Raw genomic sequence first — 20184 nt, 5'->3', positions numbered from 1 at the left:
GTGCTGTAATCTGCTGCCGTACTCGAAAGATGAATGAGGTTTTAAAAGCTGCACTGAGCAATGGCTGTATCGTTAATCTGTGCCACGTTCATCCATTTACAGATGTTGCCCGCCAGAGCCAAGTTTGACTTTAAGGCACAGTCTCTGAAGTGAGTTCAAAGAAACAAAATCCATTTAACCTTTGATTATAACTGCATTGCAAAATTTCTTTAGTGAGTATCAAGTGATAAGCATGTTGGGGGAATGCCACACTTTTAATCAAGCATCGCTCCCGGGTCAGGTACAGCATGTGGAATAAAGCTCCCTCTACTCTGTCCCAGAAATGTGCATCAGGAGCGTGCCTTTTTCCAATTCTCTCGGTGCGTGATGACCAGTTTAGTGCCAAATTTAAGGGGGGGGTTTTGAAGCGAAATTCAATCAAGACTTTCGAAACTCAGAGCCTTTACCACCACAGCCGTCAGCCGGAAGGGCATTTCATAGGCACAGGCATGACTGGCCAAATGGCTTCCGTCTGCGCTGTATCGTTCTGTGAATCTGTGATGATTCCACTCATGAAACTGGCTGGATTTGACCTCTGGTCCCAGAAATATAAGAGCAGTGAGTAACCCACTGCCCCGTACGCTTCTCAGATCTTTAAGGGAGAGAGAAGAGTTATGCACCATATTCGTTACAATAACATCACTCTGCGTTATGATGTGTTTTAACGCGATTTATATCGCAGTTCTGAGTGGTTTATAAACAGGTGACTAAAGGTTTGCCAGAGTCATCATCCTCTCCTCTCATGTCCTGCAGGCCGTGACTCTTGCTCAGCCAAAGGCCCATGCGACCCATCGGCAGGCCACACAGTGAGTGTCTGTGGGACATTCGACTGTGAAAGAAGCACCTTGCTAAGCCCAATACCGACCTCGCCTGTGACTCGTGCGCATGCACTTTCCAGCACAGGCCACGGGTGAGGAGCAGGGTCCCGGGCTGTTTATTTTGTTTTTCCCTCTCTCAGGGCACTAAATGTCCCCCCTTGCAGCCCAGAGTGGGGTCGGTCAGCTCACAAACACACAAGGATTCTTAGGATCAGGGGACAGTCCTTAGACCCAACAGCATGTCCTTTCTTCACACATCTACCCCATCTTCAACTCAGAGTTCATAACCCCTTCTCCGCACAAACATATCCAATTGCCTCTTCACCCTATTTATACAGTCTGCTTCCATATCCTTCCCCGGAATCTAGTTCCATAGATCGACTCCCCTTTGCATGGGAAACCTGCCTTTCCCACTCCTGACGTCTTCATCTCTAATTTGTGTGTGTCTCTGTTTGAACCCATTCCCAATCTGCCTGGATCAACTTTATCAATTTAGTTCATATCTCTTTAATCAGGCCACCTCGACCCTCCCTTCCAAACAAAACCCAACCATCTCGAGCTTTCCTCCCCATTTACTGTGACTGTAAAATTCAAATCCTCTTTTACAACATGAGATTTTGGCTGTTTTGGGAATCAAATTCTGCAATTCCCTCCATTTTTCCATGAAAACCATAACCCTTGTCGCTTAAAATCCCTGGTGCTGAGATCATCTGTGTTGCTGGAATCTGCCTCCTCTCAGGGCAATAACACCCGTCCTATCGGATGGACTGTCACCAGCATCTTCCACAGCAAGGACACAACCTCCTTCCACCACTGCTCCCTCTCTTTGCTTATTTCATTTTTTTATTTACTGTAGCTAAAGAACACTGAGTAGATTTGCACCAATGCCTGTAAACCTCTTTCCTGATCCAAGTCATTTATTAATGACAGCAGGGATCGCAGACCGACCCCTGTGTGGTACCCCATTCAGAACCTCTGAACTGAACAGTTCCCATTTCTGATTTCCCTTTCTTCACAGCCCAATTATCCGTCCTGTTTCCCATGTTGTCTCCAGTTTCATTACTCCTTGCTGAATTGGCTTTCTGAAAACCCATGTGCCGACCAGCTGGGATTCCCTGTTCAGTGTGGGATTGATTTTTTTTTTTCCAATTATGTCACTCCCGGCATGGAGCCTGCCCTCTGGGACCACATAGTAGGAAACTAGGGGTCCTCTCCCTGCTGTTTACAGCACAGACCAAGCATTGAAACCCTCTGCTTCTGGGCCTGAGTTGCTTGTTATTACACCAGGAGGTGCATCGCCCACTGAACTATTGGGGTGTCACTGCCAAATGCTTTTTTATTAAAGTTGTTATTAAAAATTTCTGCTGTCAAATGACGGTAGAGTTGGCTCTTTGTACCTCTGCAAATGGCCCATGAGGCACTAACTGCCGTCTTGTTGGAATTAGGGAGCTACCGTTCCAGAAGGGAGATATTCTCTACATCTACAGGCAGATAGACCAGAACTGGTATGAAGGGGAGCACCACGGACGAGTTGGCATCTTTCCCAGATCGTACATTGAGGTAACACATCTCCGCGCTCTGAGATCGGACGGTGTGTGCGTCACGGCCTCTATCGACCGGTATTGATCTCTGCTTTCCTCGTTGCAGCTTCTTCCGCCAACGGAACGGGCCCAACCCAAAAAGGCGCCTCCCCTTCAGGTGCTGGAGTACGGCGAGGCAGTGGCCCGGTTCAATTTTAACGGAGACACGCACGTGGAAATGTCTTTCAGGAAGGTATGAAACTTGGTACAGTCAGATTTCTCTTAAGCCGATGAGTCGTTATGTTTTGAAGGGCACTCCTGAGTGTGAGGGATGTTGGCATTGGGGAATGAAGCACCTTCCATTTTAGGTGGCCAATCAGTTACTCCCAACTCTGGGACAAGTGCCATCCACCCTGTCTCAACAATTTGCCCAACCTCAAGATCACCCTCCACTGCACCAGTGTGATATTTTTCCATTTCTAACACCTGCCATCCTGTAGCCCCTCAAAGTGAGATTCCAACTTGTGCTAAATTGAGGGTAATTTAATTCTGGGCGTCCATGCCCATTTGGAATTTTTTAAAAATTCATTCTTGGGATATGGGTGTCATTAGTAAGGCCTGCATTTATTGCCCATCCCTAATTGTCCTTGAGAAGGTGGTGGTGAGCTGCCTTCGTGAACCGCTGCAGTCCGTGTGGTGAAGGTTCTCCCACAGCGCTGTTAGGTAGGGAATTCCAGGATTTTGACCCAGTGACGATGAAGGAACAACGATATATGTCCAAGTCAGGATGGTGTGTGACTTGGAGGTGGTGTTGTTCCCATGCACCTGCTGCCCTTGTCCTTCTAGGTGGTAGAGGTCGCGGGTTTGGGAGGTGCTGTCGAAGAAGCCTTGGCGAGTTGCTGCAGTGCATCCTGTGGATGGTGCACACTGCAGCCAGGGTACTTGTCCAAGTTCACTGTGTAAAGGTCCCTTAGAGCCACTGTGAGCATCTCTGATAAGTACAAACATTAGATATGAATAATAAAAAGAATCCCCATCAGATAGCAGCGTCATGCCACAACTAGGATGGAATAGGTTTGATGGGCAGAATGGCCTTTTCTCACCATGGACTCTGTGTTCTATAAACCTATCGATAGAATAAAATTACTGTCTTAAATCATATAAAACATTAGAAGAAATGAAGTGAAGGATTTAATGTGTCTGTGATTGGCATACATATTTATTTCAGTTTGTAATTGAACGAAGGATTGTTTTGTACTTAGTATCTCTGCTTCATTATATATTAATGAAGGCAACGTCCTCCCAATCTTTGGCTAATGCCACCAACAGGTGAGACACCCACCAGGGGCCATGGCTGCGTAGCACTTACAGCCCTCCCTTTAAATTATTTTCCAGCTCCGTCCTCCTCCACCATGACCAGGAGGTCGACGTTATATAAAAAGGGGCCGATTTGCAAACAGGTGCTTCTGGTGGGAGTCTCGTCTGCCGGGAGCGCAGGCTGTGAAATCGCGGGTGAGCTGCCGGTGGGCAGGTCTCCTCGCTGGGCCTGTGCATTTGTCCAACCAGCCCTCCTGATTTTGAAGTTGTTTTTTCCTCTGGTGCGTTGCAGACTAAGAGCTGCATTTGGCAGTGCTTTGCTCTGAGTTTCATTGGAACCTTTAATGTTGCTATGGTGAGGGGTGGCAGCAACTCAAACAGTTCAATTAAGCTCTCAAGCCCCCCCCCCCCCCCCCCTCCCGATTGATTCAGTTGGTACAGACAGTACCCATTAGCCTAAATCGGGGATCCAACACATTGTGACGAATATATAAAATGTGTAATTATCCACTTTGGTTGGAAGAATAGAAAAGCAGAATATTTTTTAAAAGGTGAGAGACTAAGAAATGTTGGTATTCAGAGGGATTTGCGTGCCCTTGTACACAAATCACAAAGTTAATATGTAGGTACAGCAAGTAGTTAGGAAGGCAAATGGTGTGTTATCTTTTATTGCAAGGGGGTTGGAGTATAAGAGTAAGGAGGTTTTGCTGCAATTATATAGGGCTGTGGTGAGACCACACCTGGACTACTGTGTACAGTTTTGGTCTCCTTACCTAAGGAAGGATATACTTGTCTTATAAGGGGTGCAATGAAAGTTCACTAGATTGATTCCAGGGATGAGAGGGTTGTCCTATGAGGAGAGAATGAGTAGAATGGGCCTATATTTTCTGGAGTTTAGATGAATGAGAGGTGATCTCATTAAAACATATAAAATTCTTAGAGGGCTTGAGAGGGTGGGTGCTGAGAGGCTGTTTCCCCTGGCTGGAGAGTCTGGAACTAGAGGTCATAGTCTCAGGATAAGGGATCGGCCATTTAGGATCAAGATGAGGAAAAATTTCTTCACTCAGTGGGTTGTGAATCTTTGGAATTCTCTACCCAGAGGGCTGTGGATGCTCAGGCATTGAGTATATTCAAAACTGAGATTGATGGATATTTGGACACTAAGGGAATCAAGGGATTTGGGGATAGGGTGGGAAAGTGGAGTTGAGGTAGAAGATCAGCCATGATCTTCTTGAATGGCGGAGCAAGCTCGAGTGGCTAATTAGAAATCCAGATGTGGCTAATTGCATTTTTCAAATAGTAAATGAAAAATGAGTAATAAACACAGTCATTAGGCATGTGATCTCAATACTGAGTCAGAAGTTGTAGGTACAACCCCAACTCCAGGGACTTGAGCTCAAAATCTAGGCTGACACTCCAGTGCAATATTGAAGGAGTGCTGCACTGTCAGAGGTGCCGAATTTCAGATGAGACGTTAAACCAAGGACCTGTCTGCGCTCTCAGGTGGATGTTAAAGATCCCATGGCATTATTCGAAGAAGAGCAGGGGAGTTCTCCCCACTGTCCTGGCCAATATTTATCACTCAACCAGCACTTATAAAAACAGATTATCTGGTCATTATTACATTGCTATTTGTGGGACCTTGCCATGCACAAATTGGCTGCCACGTTTCCTACATTACAACAGTGACTACACTTCAAAAAGTACTTCATTGGCTGTAAAGCGCTTTTGGATGTCCTGAGGTCATGAAAGGCGCTGTATAAATGCAAGTCTTTCTTTCTTTCTCATTTGCTTGGTGTATACATGTGAACTTTAACCTTTTTGTGTGCCTTGTGGTAAGATGAAAAGCAAAGTGTGCGAGTGTTTTTAAGATCATTGTGAACGCTTTGCTTCTTTGGTTACTGAATGGTGGTAAATGTTTGTTAAGCAAATATCCACATGTGAAGTACATCTTCCTGTATTGTGTGTAAGGGGTTTTCTACCAAAATTAGCGCATGTGGTTAAAATGGTGTCAACCGTAGCCATGCCTGGGGCTCGTCAGTGATTTCTATTGGACAACACTGGCCTAAAGTAAGGATTTTAAAATTACCAATCGAAGACTAAAGAGGTGATTCCACAATCGAGTGCTGATGGATGGAAAATCCCAGGCTCTGTGCCTGCTGTGAGATTCCCCACTGGAAGCACCAGATCACCAAATTACCCTGCAACTTACTATTGTACTGGTAAAGATATGGTATCGGTACTGAGCCATACGGCCCAGGAGGGACCCCCGGCTGTGCTGAACCAGCTGGTCTGGTTGCCCTTGGATAAAGAGTGGACAAATCAGCCAAGGTTCCGGCTTCTGATCGATGCCCAGTCACACTTGAGGACAGGATCAGCCTTGGCAGTGGTGCTGCACGCCATGGTTAAATAGCCTGCCAATGTTCACTATCTCGGCTCACTCATGAAGAATGGCCACAGACGTACGGTACTATAGGGTTGTGTTTAAATTGAATTGAATAGATTATACTGTCATGGTCAAATGTGAAATGAGTTTGGACCGTCTCGATCCAATTACTCCGGGTTTGGGTCACAACTAAAAATAAAATTTCCCCTAATGTGCACTAAAGGGCTGATTTTAACTTTTGGACTTGGCAGAAACTCTTGCATTTATATAGCACCTTTCATTACCTCAAGATGTCCCAAAGCACTTTACAGCCAATGAAGTACTTTTGAAATGTAGTCACTGTTGTAATGTAGGAAACATGGCAGCCAATTTGTGCACAGCAAGATCCCACAAACAGCAATGAGATAATGACCAGATAATCTACTTTTAGGTGTTGGTTGAGGGCTAAATATTGGTCAGGACACTAAGAACTTCCCTGCTCTTTGAAATAGTGCAGTGGGATCTTTCACGCCCACCTGAGAGGGCAGACGGGACCTCAGTTTAATGTCTCATCCGAAAGGCGACACGTTCGACAGTGCAGCACTCCCTCAGTACTGCACTGGGAGTGTCAGCCTAGATTATGTGCTCAAGTCTCTGGAGTGGGGATTGAACCCATGACCTTCTGACTCAGAAGCGAGAGTGTTACCACTGAGCCAAAGCTAACACTGTGGAAGATGGGCGGTCGTGGATTGGATCGGCTGCCTGTTATCCACCCCGCCTGGTTTCCTTTCCATTGGGCGGCCGATCTGCTACTGAATGTTTTCCAGCAAGTCCGAAAGTCGAAATCGGTGTTTCATTGTCAATCTCACTCAGACAGGTCACAGGATGGCTGGGCGGGAAAATGGAAAAATGTCCCACTGGTGGCAGTATTGGGAGCTCGGAATGAGGTTGGGACTGAGGCATGATGTTGGGGCAGAGTGAAGGGAACTTTACTCTTTATCTGACCGTGTTGTACCTGACCTGGAAGGGATTGATGCTGATGCTGGGTTCCTGAGATGGAAAGTGTTCCATTTCCCAGTGATGAGTACAAAATTCACCAAAGAATGTCACTTAAAAAACATTACATCGTATTTCTGTCAGATTTGAAATGATTTTATGCAGTTTGCAAAGACACTTCATGCTGTAATCATGGAACTGGCTACCACATAGAGTAGTTGAGGCAAATAGCATAGATGCATTTAAGAGGAAGCTAGATAAGTACATGAGGAAGAAAGGAATAGAAGGATATACTTATAGGGTGAGATGAAGTAAGGTGGGAGGAGGCTTGTGTGGAGTATAAATACTGGCATAGACTGGTTGGGCCGAATGGCCTGTTTCTGTGCAGTAAATTCAAGGATCTTTTCTTGGGCCCCCTCCTATTTCTCATCTACATGCTGCCCTTCAACGACATCATCTGAAAACACGACGTCAGGTTCCACATATACGCTGACGACACCCAGCTCTACCTCACCATCACCTCATCCGACCCCTTCACTGCCTCTGGTCACACTGCTTGTCTGCCATCCAATATTGGATGAGCAGAAATTTCCTCCAATTAAAATATTGGGAAGATCGAAGCCATTGTCTTCAGTTCCCACCACAAACTCCGTTCCCTAGCCACCTACTCCATCCCTTTTCCTGGCCACTGTCTGAGGCTCAACCAGACCGTTCACAGCCTTGGCGTCCTATTTGACCCTGAGGTGAGCTTCCAACCCCATATTCACTCCATCACCAAGACCGCCTACTTCCACCTCTGTAATATTGCCTGTTTCCAACGCTGCCTCAGCTCATCTGCTGCTAAAACCCTCACCCATGCCGTTGGTACCTCTAGACGTGACTATTCCAATATTCTCCTGGCCCGCCTCCCACCTTGCACCCTCCGTAAACTTGAACTCATCCAAAACTCTGCTGCCCGTATCCTAACTCGCACCAAGTCCCGTTTTTCCATCACCCCCTGTGCTCGCTGACCTACATCGGCTCCCGGTCCGGCAATGCCTCGATTTTAAAATTCCCATCCTTGTTTTCAAATCCCTCCATGGCCTCGCCCCTCCCTATCTCTGTAACCTCTTCCAGCCCTACATCTCTCCAAGATCTCTGCGCTCCTCCAATTCTGGCCTCTTGCGCATCCCAATTTTTATCACTCCACCATTGGCGGCCATGCCTTCAGCTGCCTAGGCCATAAGCTCTTGAATTACCTCCCTAAACCTCACTCTCCTCCTTTTAAGACGCTCCTTAAAACCTGCGTTTGTTTACCTGTCTCCTTATGTGGCTCGGTGTCAAATTTTGTCTGATAACGCTCCTGCAAAGCACCTTGAGACATTTTACTACATTGAAGGCGCTATATAAATGCAAATTGTTGTTGTGGTTGCTGTTTAATTCTATGTAATAATCGGCCTCCCTTCCTTCTCCGCAGGGAGAACGAATCACACTTGTAAGAAGAGTTGATGAAAATTGGTACGAGGGCAAAATTTCGGGCACAAACCGCCAGGGCATCTTTCCTGTCACCTACGTGGATGTGATTAAAAGACCCAGGGTGAAGAATGCGGTTGACTATCCCGATCCTCCTGGTTCTCATTCTTCAAATCGTAGCTCAACAACTTCCCCACAGGTAACCTTCCTCTCTAAATAAATAAGCTTTGAGCACCATCTACCATCAAATGTTTGTATTACAGCCAGTCCCAAATGCCTGGTCTGTGGATGACACAACTGTCCCTTCTTAAGTTAGGAATCTTATTGCCCAAAGTTATTTATCTTTCCATGAAGGGCCTAAATCCTCAGACCTCCCCTTCCCTCACATTTTTGATCCCGTCACCTCCTTTGCAGGTCTTTTTTTTTTGGGGGGTTACGAGCACCTTTACAACTGAGACAGGATGTCATTTTACTGGCCATGCTGTGCTTTGATTGGCGACTGTAAGTTGGGCAACACCAAGTCTCGAACAGGACCACCCTCCGCCCAGCAGCGTGAGTCCTTGTTGCCCAGTGCCCTGCTTGGATTGGAGAGCGAGCGGTGAGAGAGGGATTGGACCCATAACAAGAAAAATCAAAGAGTTTCATGAGTAAGTTAACTGTCCGGGCATCACAATTGGCCATAATGTTCCTGAGCGAGCAAGGGCGACAATGGCCCAGGATTCACCCGTTGCTGACTGGGAATCCCGCCATTCCTGCTGGAAGATGTCCCTGCAGATGTGGTGGGACTCGGCCATGATGCCTTCCATGGTCAAGCGATGTGATGACGCTCACTGTCTAGGCTGAGACATGAAGAATGACCACTTGGGCAAGTTAGTGGAGGGCTGTCGATATCTGTGGAATGGGAGCACCTTCAGGACAGGAGGAGAGAGTTAATCTGGGAGAGAAATTGTGACTTAAAGTCGATGTGCTGAAAGCTGTGACAGGCAGTCGCTCACTTTGATGGATGAACAATGATACTTTCATATCTGTTATTAAACTTTTAATATTCCATCTCTATTCCTTTAAAAGGCTGTGTTCAAACTCCTACCGGTTTACTGGTCCTGAATGTTATCTCTTTTTTTAGTTTCCTGCTGTCTTATTTTTCTTTGCCTGTTTGTAGCTGTTTATTGATCTTTTGTTTACCTCTCACTCTCTCTCTGTCCAGTTGTTCATTTTCTTCCTTTTCTCTTTTGTTTAAGTTCTCTGGTAATTCTGCTCGCCCTACGCCATCTCCTCCTCCTCCTCCTCCATCTCACTATCGCAGAGTGCTCTCTCCAGATGTGCAAGCTGTCACTTCCGACTGGATCACATTGACTATGGGATTGTCCCCAAGCCACACTCCACTTACGACTCCTCCATTGCCTCCTCTTCCTGAAGGCTTCTACTCCGACGGAAACTACCTTAGCACCTCGGTGGCGACCAGCCCTTCACTAACGGTCAGCCCTCCTCTCTGTAAAGTCTCTGGCGATTCTACACCCTGCTCTAATACATCACCCTTGCCACCGCCTCGATCACAGCAGTCTGCACGAAGTGTCACTTTTAGCACGCCCGTCAGCGAGGAACGAATTCAATTCGTGCAATCTCCCACCGTTAGTTATCACAGCACGTCCCCTCCAATAGCTTCCCCTCCTCCACCTGGTTCAAGCCCAGTGACCACGGCCGATAATTTCACTGCAGCGAGAAGCAGGAGATGCCAGGGAGACGCGTTTGATCCTTTGACTGTCAAAGTACAGAGTCAAGGTGATCGCGCCAACAGGGCGTCTGACCTGGTCAGATGCAGGACCCCAAAAGAGCGTGAGTGCCTCACGGGTACCGGGCAGTGTGAGCTGTCCGAGGAGCTCCTGAGGATTGTGCAGGGAGATAGCACGCAAGAAATGGAAGGCAGCACCAACAAGAAGCCAGCAGAACCAACAGAGAAGGTACCTGCTGCATGGCGGTGTGTCCATAAATTAGATCTTCAGTCTCTCTGTTGCAGCAACAATTGAGCATTGTGTGGTAACGCCCAGTTTTGTAACCCAGTTCCTAATATTGAAAGCTGCATTTCTAAGTTGAACTGCGCCAGACTACTTTGAAAATTAGTTTATTGGTTTTCCTTTGACTCTTTTTGTTCTTTATCCCCCTTCCCCCACTTTTAAAGAATCCAGAGTGCGAAAGTAGGCCTTCCTCTAGTTCTCCATCTGTTCCGCCTTCCTCATCAACTTCACTGGTCCAGCCCCCACCACCCAGGTCTAGAGGAAGGGTCAGTGAGGTCAAGGTAATGGCCTGCAACCACCTTCATCAGCAGGGCCTGAAATCTGGAGCAACTTAAGCTGGCCTGAAGTTAGGATGGTGACCTTAGCATTTCACTGGATGCACTCCTTAAGTACGGGAGAGCTATTCACCTACCACAGTGTCGTTTGACATTGATCTGTCCGCTAGGGTTGCCAACTCTGGTTGGACGGATTCCTGGAGGTTTCATCACATGACCTTCGCCTCCAACGGCCCTGCAGAGTCAAACAGCCTGTTTTCCCATCTCCAATATTTCTATAACTAATATAAAAAGTTCAAAGAAAATGAAAAAAACACACACTTGTTTTTTATCGCCCCTATGATTTTTTTTCTCCCGGTTGTTGCTCGCATCAGTGTCCTGGAGATTAGACTTTAATTCCTGGGGACTCCAGGGCAATCCTGGAGGGTTGGAAACCCTACACTCCGCAGTCCGTCCCACCAGGGAGGTGCACGTGATGCTGTGCAGACTGTACTGGAGCTGGGTGGTGTAGCGAATGAGAAAATACCAGCAGCCTTCAGTGACGGACGTTTGTATTTGATGTCTGTGGGAGAGTAGGTTTCCTGCTGGTTTTAGTTGAAGTACATGATCTCAGGCCCTCCTCCGCCTAAAATGACTTGATGGCTTTCACATTCAAAAGGCTGTTTTGGTTTTTGCACTCCAACTAATGTGTGGTCTCATTGTCTCTCTGGAGATGTCTGTGGGAATGTATCTGGTTTCTTAAACCTGGCTCAGTGCTTGTTAGCTTGAAAACCTGACATTGCATGACATGTACTGCAGATTTACAGGAGTGTTTGGTTTTGTTCTGTAAATTGGTAAGTAACTAAATATGCATTTACTCACTCTCATGTTCTCACTCTTACTGCCCCCTTTTTCACACTCTCTTCCTACCTCATTCCCTCTCTGATCCCCTCACTCTGCTTCCTGCACTTCTAACTCCCTGCCTTGCTCTCATGTGTTCTCTAGCACTCTCACTTTTGCACACTCTCCTTTACACGTTCACTGCCTCGTTTGCTCACTGTCTCCCCGAGTCCCTCTTACTATCTCTTGCACACTCACTGTCTTTCTTCTCTCTCTCTCTCCTCTTACTTTTTCTCTCCTGGTCTGTCAGCACCCCTCCCCCGGTTGCTCGCTTGCAATCTCGTTCCCGCTGTCACTCACACTCCGTCATGCTTTTAAGCTCACTCTCTGTCACTCTTACTCACTCTGCCTCCCACAAGAAATACTAAGATGAGTTTGTGTCCTTTCAAACACATTAGCCTAATTCGAGGAATGATAGTGGGGTCGGTGGAAGATCTCCCAGGAGTCCAGTTGTCTTTTCTGATTCTCCAGTTAATACTCTGAATTCTGCCTCTCTCGTGGTAAGTCACAGAATCGCACAGTTTGTTTGCTGCTTTAGTTGTGTGTGGTATAGACTCTTAATGGGGAGAACCTGTAGGAGATTTCAAGATTAGCTAATCACTCACTAACGCTCTCAGAATCTCCATACGTAGCTCCCTTGATCATTGCTCTGCAACTCAGACTGAAACACCTGATCTGTCGTGAGTTTGTGAATCTCAATTGGAGAGCTACAGTTGGCCTCACTAGCTTACCGAGCGAGGTTTCAAATCCTGTTCACTATCCAGTGACCTCTGCTGGCATGTGTGTGAATGTCGGTTGCAATAGCATTGCGATTAACAGTGAAAACCCCAAACCCCTCTTCCTTCTCCCAACCCCCTCCCCATTATGAAAGATGGGACTTAGAGTCATAGAGTTATACAGCACGGATAGAGGCCCTTCGGCCCATCGTGTCCGCGCCGGCCATCAAGCCCTGTCTACTCTAATCCCATATTCCAGCATTTATAGAGTCCAGATAAATAACATCCACAGACACTCCCTTATCGACCATGTTCATTACCTACTCAATATGTTTTATATAGCGCTTTTTATGACCCCAGGACGTCCCAAATCCGAAAGACGGCACCTCTGACAGTGCAGCACTCCCTCCGTACTGCACTGGAATATCAGCCTGGATTATGTGCTCAAGTCTCTGGAGTGGGACTTGACCCCACGACCTTTAGGGTCAGAGGTGAGAGTGCTACCACTGAGCCAAGACTGACATCAAATAACACATCAAAATAGCCACTTGGACAACCAGCAGCCATTGAACTGTAGCCCAGTATGAAATGGCACCTTCAGGAGAGTGAGCAGTGGGTGGGGGAGCTGGGACAGTTCAGTTGATTTTTTTAAAAAAATTTAAAAGCAGGTACCTTTTTAGAAAATAAGTTTGTCGACTTTCTCCAGCCTGTTTCAGGTTCAGCTCCGTGACTGGGCAACACTGCTGTTTCAATTACAGGAGAGGCCCACATAGCTTCAGTGATTTCAACAAGAGTCGGTGCACTGGCAGTGTGGCGGCCCAGGGTTGCACTGGCAGTGTGGCGGCCCAGGGTTGCACTGGCAGTGTGGCGGCCCAGGGTTGCACTGGCAGTGTGGCGGCCCAGGGTTGCACTGGCAGTGTGGCGGCCCAGGGTTGCACTGGCAGTGTGGCGGCCCAACACATGGAGAGAAGGAAACTTTTTGGATGAGAAAGTAAACCGCCACATGCGGCCCCCACCAGCGTCCAGCTGAGGAACAGCGTTTTCTTGGGCTTGTGCACCTGATACCTCAACCAGTGGCTGATGTCTGGGAGGGGGGTGTGCGTGGGAAGAAGATTTAAATAACAAAAACACAGCGAGGGATATTAAACATAACAAGACTGTAAAATATATAGATATCGTTCTGTATGTGTCTGAAATACTTCAATAAGGAGTTAATTATTCCACATGTTTCTCATCTATTTCTTCGATGCTCTTCATCCTCCTCCCATCTAGTAGCTTGGTCGGCCTTATTTTGATTTTGTTTGATTGTCACGCTGTCATGTTATAGAGCGCCAGTTATTGCTTGTGACGGTTCCCGCTATCTGTGCCATCCCCGTCTCCTACCTCCTTGTCAAGCTTGCGATGTCTCTGTCACTTTATTTTATAATGCCAGTAGCCTTTAGTACACCCTGTGAAGCCAATAACACATGCTGCAATTTCTCCCTCATAATTTGCCTGATGACCACAGCCTGCCCATCATTCATTGCGAGGACCAGATCTCACAGAGTCTGAAAAGAGCTATGTGGTAAGAATCCATCCATATCCGCATCATACGGGCCCAAACAGGGTCTTCTCACATCAAATCTTGAGCGTCATTGTGCTGAACTAATATTAGTAACTTGCAAACATATTGGGTTCAAGCAGCACTGTGATGAGTTTTAAATGGTAGATGTTAGTGGTGAGATAATGACTCGGAGTTGGTTTGTTTGTGTACTGGATTTGACCAATATCCACAAGTGCATGGAATTCTGTGCTTAAAAGTAAATGGTTTACCGATAACCTGCATGATTATTAATAGTAAACACTAATTGCTGCTTCTTTGTGCTACACTTTATAATCCTTGAATTAAATCTGCGATTCTTCTATATCTTGCCTGTTTTTCCATGCTTACCTCTGGATTACTCTACGCTCCACTGCGATTTCCTGGATCTCCGATTCCCCCGTAACTTACTGGAATCCCACGATGCATCTGGAATGCTCCCCCCCCCCCTCCCCCTCCCCCCGCCTTCTTGTTTCTTTCTGTTCGCTTTGTCCCTCGATGCTCCTGGATGGCCCACTGACAGGAGGCGGTCTGCAATGAGATCATGAACATTGCAGAAAAGTCTGTTCATTACTGCAGTAATCTTTCTCACCCCCTTCACTCTCGGCACAAGGTGTCTCCCCATGACAGTAAACAATCTTTCATCATTTCTCAGCAACCTCAGGGCCAGCAGCGAGGGACCAGCCACGAGAGGACACATACAACTACTACCCTGTAAGTACCCATCCATTGAGGTTCCAATCCATACCCCTTCCCAAATTGCAAACATAACTCCATAATTTAAGAAAGGTGAGAGAAGCCAGGAAATTATAGACCTGTTAGACTAACATCTGTTGCAGGGAAGTTCTTGGAATCTATAATTAAGGACAGCGTGACTGAGCACTTAGAGGAACTTGAGCTGATTAGAGAGAGCCGACATGGATTTGTAACGGGTAGGCCATGTCCAACGAACCTAATTGAATTTTTTGAGGAAGTCACCAAAGTAGTAGACGAGGGGATGTCTACAGATGTAGTTTAAATGGACTTCCAGAAGGCATTCAATAAGGTTCCACATTAGATACTGCTAGCTAAAATTAAAGCTCATGGAATTGAAGGTAAATTATTGACCTGGTTAGGAGATAGAAGACCGAGAGTTGAGATAATGGGTATGGACTTGAATTGGAAGGAAGTGACTAGTGGTGTCCAACAAGGATCTGTGCTGGGGCCTTCAAGTACACATTATATTTATTAATGACTTTGATAACACAATAGAGAGCCATATATCCTAGTTTGCCAATGACACAAAGATTGGTGGCATAGTAAGTAGTGTAGGCAGGAGCATAAAATTACAAAGAGACATTGATAGAATAAATGAGTGGGCAAAACTGAAGCAGATGGATTTCAACACAGGTCATCCATTCTGGACCAAGTATTTTTTAAATGGTGAAAACTGGGAACAATGGAGGTCCAAAGAGATTTAGGGGTCCATGTACACAGATCACTAAAATGTAGTGGTCAGGTGTAAAAAATAATCAGAAAGGCTAATGGAATGTTAGCCTTTATATGTAGAGGGTTAGAATATAAAGGGGGGGGGGGTAAGTTTTTCTACAGCTATACAAAGCCCTGGTTATGCCACATCTGGAGTACTGAGTACAGTTCTGGCCACTGCGCCTCCCAGAAGGTTATGTCAGCCTTGGAAGGAATGCAGTGCAGATTCACCAGAATATTACCAGGGCTCTAAGGGTTAAATTACGAGGCGACTAGGCTTGTATTCCCTGGAACATAGAAGGTTAAGGGGTGACTTAATTGAGGTTTTTAGGATTTTGAAAGGAATTGGTATGGTAGATAGAGAGAAACTTTTTCCATTGGTGGGGGAGTCTAGGTCAGGGGGACATAACCATAAAATCAGAGCGTGGTCACTAGGCGAGAAGTTAGGAAACATTTCTTCACACAAAGGGTGGTAGAAGTGTGGAACTTTTTTTCATAAAAAGCAAAAGATGCTAGCTCAAATAATAATTTTACATCTGAGAGCAATAGATTTTTTTTTACTGGCCAAGAATAATAAGGGATATGGAGCCAAGGTGGGTAAATAGTGTTAGGTTACAGATCAGCCATGATCTCACTGAATGGCAAACAGGCTTGAGGGGCTGAATGGCCTACTCCTGTTCCTATGTTCATATCAAACCATTCCAAAATCAACGGTGATCTGATGGCCCTGTAGCACTAAGCTGTCCACAACAGAAAGTTCCAGGTTCAATCCTTGGTCTGTGCTGATCTTGGCTGGGTAGTTGCTTGGTTGCTGCAATTCTGAGCTTGGGAGGCAGGGGAAAAAAAGAAGTCCCTACTCCTGATTATTATCCAGAGTCTTCTGCTGGAAAGTGAGATATGTGGACACAGGATTAGGTTTTGTCAGCACATATTAAACCAGCAGAACAACAGCTTGCATTTATATAGCGCCATTAACATAGGAAAACACCTCCAGATGCTTCACAGAAGCATAATCAGACAAGAATTGATACTGAGTTAAAGAAGGAGATATTAGGAGGGTTGATTAAAAGCTTGGTCAAAGAGGTAGATTATGAGAGGCTTAAAGGAGGAGGAGGTGGAGAGACCAGAAGGTTTAGGGAGTGAATTCCAGAGCTTAGGGCCTAGACGGCTGAAGGCACTGCCGCCAATGGCAGGGAAAAGGGAGTGAGGGATGCATAGGAGGTCAGAGTTGGAGGAACACGGAGGGTTGCAGGGCTGCAGGAGATTAGAGATAAGGAGGGGCGATGCCATGCTGCTCACTATATCAACTCACACGTGCAGAATGGACAAGGTATCAGGAGAAGCCCGTGCCCATGGAACCGTAACCCAGCAGCAGCCAACACCTTCAAGGGAAGAAGCGCGAGATGAAAATTTGGGGAAATGGTGAAATCAGCCAGGGAAAAGGAAGATAAACACCATTGTGAGAGGAAGCTGAAATGTTGCTCGTGTTACAACAGCACATTGAAAATGGGTAACAACTATTCAGGCAGTTCAAAATGCTCAACATGTGGTAAAATGGATTGTAAAGTATTGTTAATCGCGAAGAGCCGTCGTACTCCTGGGGAGGGAGGACTGCCCAACAGCCACATGCCACTTTTGCAACACAATTTTATTGTATCGGAATGTTTGCCAAACGCTTTTTGATTTTAGAAAAAGATGCTCCTTTAAAAAGCTCTTTTAAATGGACTGAATTAAAATGGTTGGAATCTTCAGTTGTTAAATGAGAAATGTGAGGTCGGGTGTTTCATTTAACACTTTGTGGTCAGTCAAAGCATTAGAAATTCTGAGACTCTGTCTTTCTTTCCCACTTTCCGTCTTTCCCACTTTCCGTCTTTCCCACTTTCCGTCTTTCCCACTTTCCGTCTTTCCCACTTTCCGTCTTTTCCTCTCTGTCTCTCTAGGGATATTTTTTATAACACACTGTCACTTTAAAACAGCCTAGGTAAGTGATCTCACCATGTGTAATGGAGATGATTCTGAACATCAGGAATCTAAATTCTGAGGCGTGGTTAAGGAAGGGAGGGTTGGTCTCTTAGTAAAAGTAGAGATCCCCAGGGGACCTAATTATAAACGGTACTGGTGAAGTATCGAGGTATCCAGGCACACAAGTTAATAATGAGAAAATTAAGATTGAGGGGATTTAGGAGGAAAGTGCAATAGTGGAATAAGCCAGCAGGAAGTGCCATTGAAGTGGGGAGTATCAGTGGGTTTAAGAGGCATCTAAATGTGTATCTGAAGAAAGGAAGGATTGAGGGATATGATGAGAAAGTGAGTCAGTAGAGCAGAGCAGAGTTGATTTTATCAAAAAAGCTGTTGCATGCAACGGCCTCTCCTCCGAGATATTCTTTGTTCGTGTGCATGTGTGTGTTCCAAAATATCCAGGAGAGGAACACATGCCTCTTGATGACCATTTCAACATCAGTTGGGTGGGGCAGGATCTGTAAAGGAGAGAAGGGGCAGAGTACAGTCTGTTTGTGAGCTGAAGGTATCTCATAATCTGACCTCACATTGGCAAGAGCTGTTGGATGCCCCAGTTTATGGACTTTTACAGTTTTGTTTTAGGATTTTTATTTTTCTTCTCCAAGCTTCCAAGCCTTGTACAGCTACATCCCACAGAATGAAGATGAGTTGGAGCTGAGAGAAGGCGATATCGTGGATGTAATGGAAAAGTGTGACGATGGCTGGTTTGTTGGTAAGTATCGGATCTTACTGGAACAGAATATACGATGGATGAAAGAATGGCTACATTGGAATGATGTCAGAGCTGTTCTCTCGTTGTGGGGTTCAAATCACCTATCATAGCAAATTGTAAAGAGAGAGAGACTTGCATTTATAGAGCGCCTTTCACATCCTCAGAACGTCCCAAAGCTTTTCACAGCAACTAGGGACCTTTTGAAGTGTAGTCACCGTTGTAATGTAGGAAACGCAGCAGCCAATTTGCTCCCGGCAAGGTCCCACAAACAGCGATGAGATAAATGACCAGATAATCTGTTTCGGTGATGTTGGTGGAGGGATAAATGTTGGCCAGGACACCTGCTGTTTTTCAAGTAGTGATCGTATACGTCTACCGGAGGCAGACGGGGCCTCGATTTAACGTCTCATCCAAAAGACGGCACCTCCGACAGTGCAGCACTCCTGCGGAACTGCACTGGAGCGTCAGCCTGGATTATGTGCTCAAGTCTCCGGAGTGGGGCTCGAACCCACAACCTCTGACTCAGAGTTGCGAGTGCTACCAACTGAGCCAAATTGACAATTTCCTCTGTACGTGGACTGCTGGGGCCTTTCCCCTTTCAATATTTCCACCAATTTTCTTCTACTTCTCCGAAAGGATGTGACTAAGTCATTGGCACCACAGGGGTTGGCAGCCCTCCGTTACCTCAACCAAGTGCTCGTTCTTCATATGTGAACGTCAAAGGACTATTGAACCATGGGGAGCAGGGGCATCGGGCTTGATCCTGTTCTCACCTGTTATCCACTCATGTACCCTTCCAGCAGAGGTTACTGGATATCAATTAGGGGTGTGAATCTGTGCTGTCCCCCCACCCCCTCCGCAAAAGCCTTGAGACGCTCCGGCCAATTGTAACATTCTCCCCCGTCCCAAAGTGCTTCACAGCCAATAGATTTCACCAGAATGATACTGGTGCTTAGAGGGTGAAATTATGAGGACAGGTGGCCTTTATTCCCTTGAGTTTAGAAGATTGAGGGGTGAACTGATCAAAGTGTTTAAAATGAAAAAAAGATTTGATGGGCTAGATACGGAGAAACTATTTCCTCTGATGCAAGGGGACATAATCTTAAAATTAGAGCTTGGCCATTCAGGAGCGAAATCAGGAAGCACTTTTTCACACAACGGTTAATAGAAATCTGGAAGTCTCTTCCTCCAAAAGGATGTGGTTGCTGGGACAATTGGAGCTTTTAAGACTGCGATAGATTTTTGTTGGATATAGTTATCAAGGGATATGGAGCAAAGGTGAGCAAATGGAGTTGAGGTACAGATCAGCCATGATCTAATTAAATGGCAGAACAGACCAGAGGGGCTAAATGGCCTCCGCCTTTTCCTGTATTCCTAGCTTAGAAGTGCAGTTACTGTTGTTTCAGAAGCCAACGCAGCAAGATCCCACAAACAGTAATGAGATAAATGACTAGATCATCTGTTTTAGGTGATAGTGGTGAGGGATGAGTATTGGCCAAGAGGGAAGAACTCCCCTGTTCTTCTTTGAGTAGTGGATCTTTTACATCCACTTGAATAGTCAGACGAGGCCTTAGTTTAATGCCTCATTCAAAAGACTTCTCCATCAGTGCAGCGCTCCATCAGTACTGCACTGAAGTGTCAGCCTAGATTATGGTCTGAGGCCTGCCAGAATGGATATAATTATCATCTAAACAATGTTTGCGATTCCTGCCATTGACATCCCAAATGCCTTCAGAAATTGGAGACCTGGAAACTAAATGTTCCTGTCCTTGGTTGGGATCAGGGGACAGGTAGATCCTGGCTGCCATCCATGGTTGAATTGGGATAGATATTGGCTGGTAATTTCTAAACTTGCTTGGCGGGGGAAGCCTTTAATCTTCAGGGCACAAAGCACCAATAGATTATGAACCAAGGCTACCACGAAATAAGTAAAACCAAGTAATACAGAAGGACAAGTTCAGCGATCCGGTGCCCTCAGCTTGGAGTCTCGCCCAACAGGAGCGCGGCCTTCAGATAGG

General features: G+C 46.1%; 1 protein-coding gene across 27 annotated transcripts in view; it reads left to right on the top strand.

The window, feature by feature from the left end:
- Positions 1-20184, top strand: part of LOC137304194 (sorbin and SH3 domain-containing protein 1) — a 357720-nt gene that overhangs the window by 334816 nt on the left and 2720 nt on the right. For 20 of the 27 annotated variants that reach the window (XM_067972736.1, XM_067972735.1, XM_067972732.1 and 17 more), the window contains 9 exons: positions 103-149; positions 2303-2417; positions 2505-2630; positions 8512-8706; positions 9746-10465; positions 12072-12173; positions 13897-13953; positions 14624-14682; positions 18060-18166. In XM_067972736.1, the coding sequence (XP_067828837.1) occupies positions 103-149; positions 2303-2417; positions 2505-2630; positions 8512-8706; positions 9746-10465; positions 12072-12173; positions 13897-13953; positions 14624-14682; positions 18060-18166 (1528 nt within the window). The other 7 variants (XM_067972745.1, XM_067972738.1, XM_067972750.1 and 4 more) reach the window with 7 other exon arrangements.

Source organism: Heptranchias perlo, chromosome 36 (genome assembly GCF_035084215.1).
Source record: "Heptranchias perlo isolate sHepPer1 chromosome 36, sHepPer1.hap1, whole genome shotgun sequence".
Classification (NCBI taxonomy): domain Eukaryota; kingdom Metazoa; phylum Chordata; class Chondrichthyes; order Hexanchiformes; family Hexanchidae; genus Heptranchias; species Heptranchias perlo.
This window is presented reverse-complemented; position numbering and strand designations above follow the sequence as displayed.